Genomic DNA, 1782 nt, shown 5'->3' on the forward strand with positions numbered 1-1782 from the left:
GGGGGGGGGGGGGGAGGGTTGGCCCGTGCTCGGGGCACGATGCCCGCCCCGCCCGGCCCCGCCCGCCCCACGGGCGATATAAGGCGGCGGCGGGTGCGGGCACAGCAGCTGCCGAGCGGAGCGGCCCCCGCAGCCCACAACAGCCCGGCCCCGCAGCCAAAAACCACCGCAGCGCTCACCACCTTCATCACAGCCGGCCCTGCAGCAGCGCCGCCGCCTCCGGGTAAGGGGGAGCGAGGGGATGCCCCGGGGAATGGGATGCGGGTGGGATGCGGGGTTGCGGTGATCCGCCTGGATCTCAACCCCCGCTCGGGGTCTGCTCTGCCCCCGGCACCGCGGCCAAGCGGTGGGTGCGTTTTCTTGCAGCGAACCTTCAGCAAAAAATCCGAAATCCTCCGCTAAAAATCAGCGCGGAGCTCGGGCTGCCCGGAGGGGAGGGCTCTGACACTGCAGCAGCTGGATTTAACTAATGCCCTTCTCTCTTCTCTTGTAGAACTGACACCTAAACCTGCTGTTGCAGAAAAAAAAAGAAAAAAAACCTCAAAAAATGGAAACCATGCATGAGCTGATCCCCTTCGCCAAAGAAATGCTGAGCCAGAAGCCCAACAGGAAGATGGTCAAGCTGTACATGCTGGGCAGCGTGCTGGCCTTCTTTGGGGTGGTCATCGGGCTGGTGGAGACCGTCTGCAGCCCCTTCAGCTCCGAGGGCAGGCTAGAGGACGAGGAGGAGGAGAAGAAGAAGAAACCTGCCCCGACAGGAGAGCAAAGGCTCCCCCAGAAACAGGAGGATTTGATCCTGGAAAAGAGCAAGAAGCCGGGGGCGGTGCAGAGGGCCCTGGTGACCAGACAGCACGCGTCCTAGGGCCCCGCCGAGCTGCCTGCTGAGCAACCGAGCACAGAGACTCTGCTGCCCCGTCCTCCCTGGTGGTGGTTCCAGCAACGAAGAGAGAAGGCTTGGCCGAAGGAGACTCGAGAAGAAGAGAAGGGTTTTATTTGCTGCTGTGCAGCAGTGGGAAAAAATACCTTTTGTTGGTATAAAACCTGTGCCAAGATGCACAGCATGGTTTCTTATTTTTATTACGGATGCATTTTACACCATTTTGCAAGATCAATAAATATTTTATATGGTACCCAGTGCTCTCTTGCTGCGTTTATTTTCTCTTTTGCTGGGTTTGTTCACTTCTGGCTGCTGTCAGGAGGTAGCTGGGGGGACCTAGAGAGTAGTGAAGGGGCTGTACTCTCTCTATAAAGCCCCCCAGTGAGGCTGCTCTGGGCCAAGGGGGTCAGTGTGTCTGTACTCCTGGCAGCTGCTCCCTTCCAAAATGGGCCAGCTGGGGAGGAGGTGGCATTTGTGTCACATGGCTGACAAACATGCCTCAAGCTGGAGGTGGGGTTGTACTTTAGGGGGTTATTTGGGTTCAGTGGCACAGATTCATGTCTCTGTCATGGCCATGGGTTACAAAACTGTTTAAAAATCAACCAAGGACCCCTGTCCTTGCCCTGGCAATCCTCCACCTGGCTATAGCTGCTGCATAGCAAAAAAACTTTAAAAATCTCTTCTACCTTTGCTGGGATCCTTCACAAACCCACCATAGACACGTAACTGTGCAGAGTAATATCGGGTTCCAGTATTACAGGGGTGTCAGAGGTGGAAAAATTGAAGCATGGAGGTGGCACAGGCAGTCTGGAGGGTGTGGAAACAGAGTTCCAAGCTTCAGGCTGTACCCAGGGGCACTGCCAAAATCATTAGAGGACTTTCACCCATTTAAAAAATCTTTCTGG

General features: G+C 56.1%; 1 protein-coding gene across 1 annotated transcript; it reads left to right on the forward strand.

Annotated features, from left to right (window-relative positions):
• Positions 1 to 486: 486 nt before the first annotated feature.
• On the forward strand, positions 487 to 1130 carry G0S2 (G0/G1 switch 2). The gene has a single exon (XM_027895210.1). It carries the CDS (start codon positions 548 to 550, stop codon positions 860 to 862), a length of 315 nt encoding a protein of 104 aa, XP_027751011.1. The 5' UTR covers positions 487 to 547; the 3' UTR covers positions 863 to 1130.
• The last annotated feature ends 652 nt before the right edge of the window (positions 1131 to 1782 follow it).

This window comes from Empidonax traillii, unplaced genomic scaffold, assembly GCF_003031625.1.
Source record: "Empidonax traillii isolate 1590-97213 ecotype Southwest subspecies unplaced genomic scaffold, ASM303162v1 scaffold451:size1465578, whole genome shotgun sequence".
Taxonomy (NCBI): domain Eukaryota; kingdom Metazoa; phylum Chordata; class Aves; order Passeriformes; family Tyrannidae; genus Empidonax; species Empidonax traillii.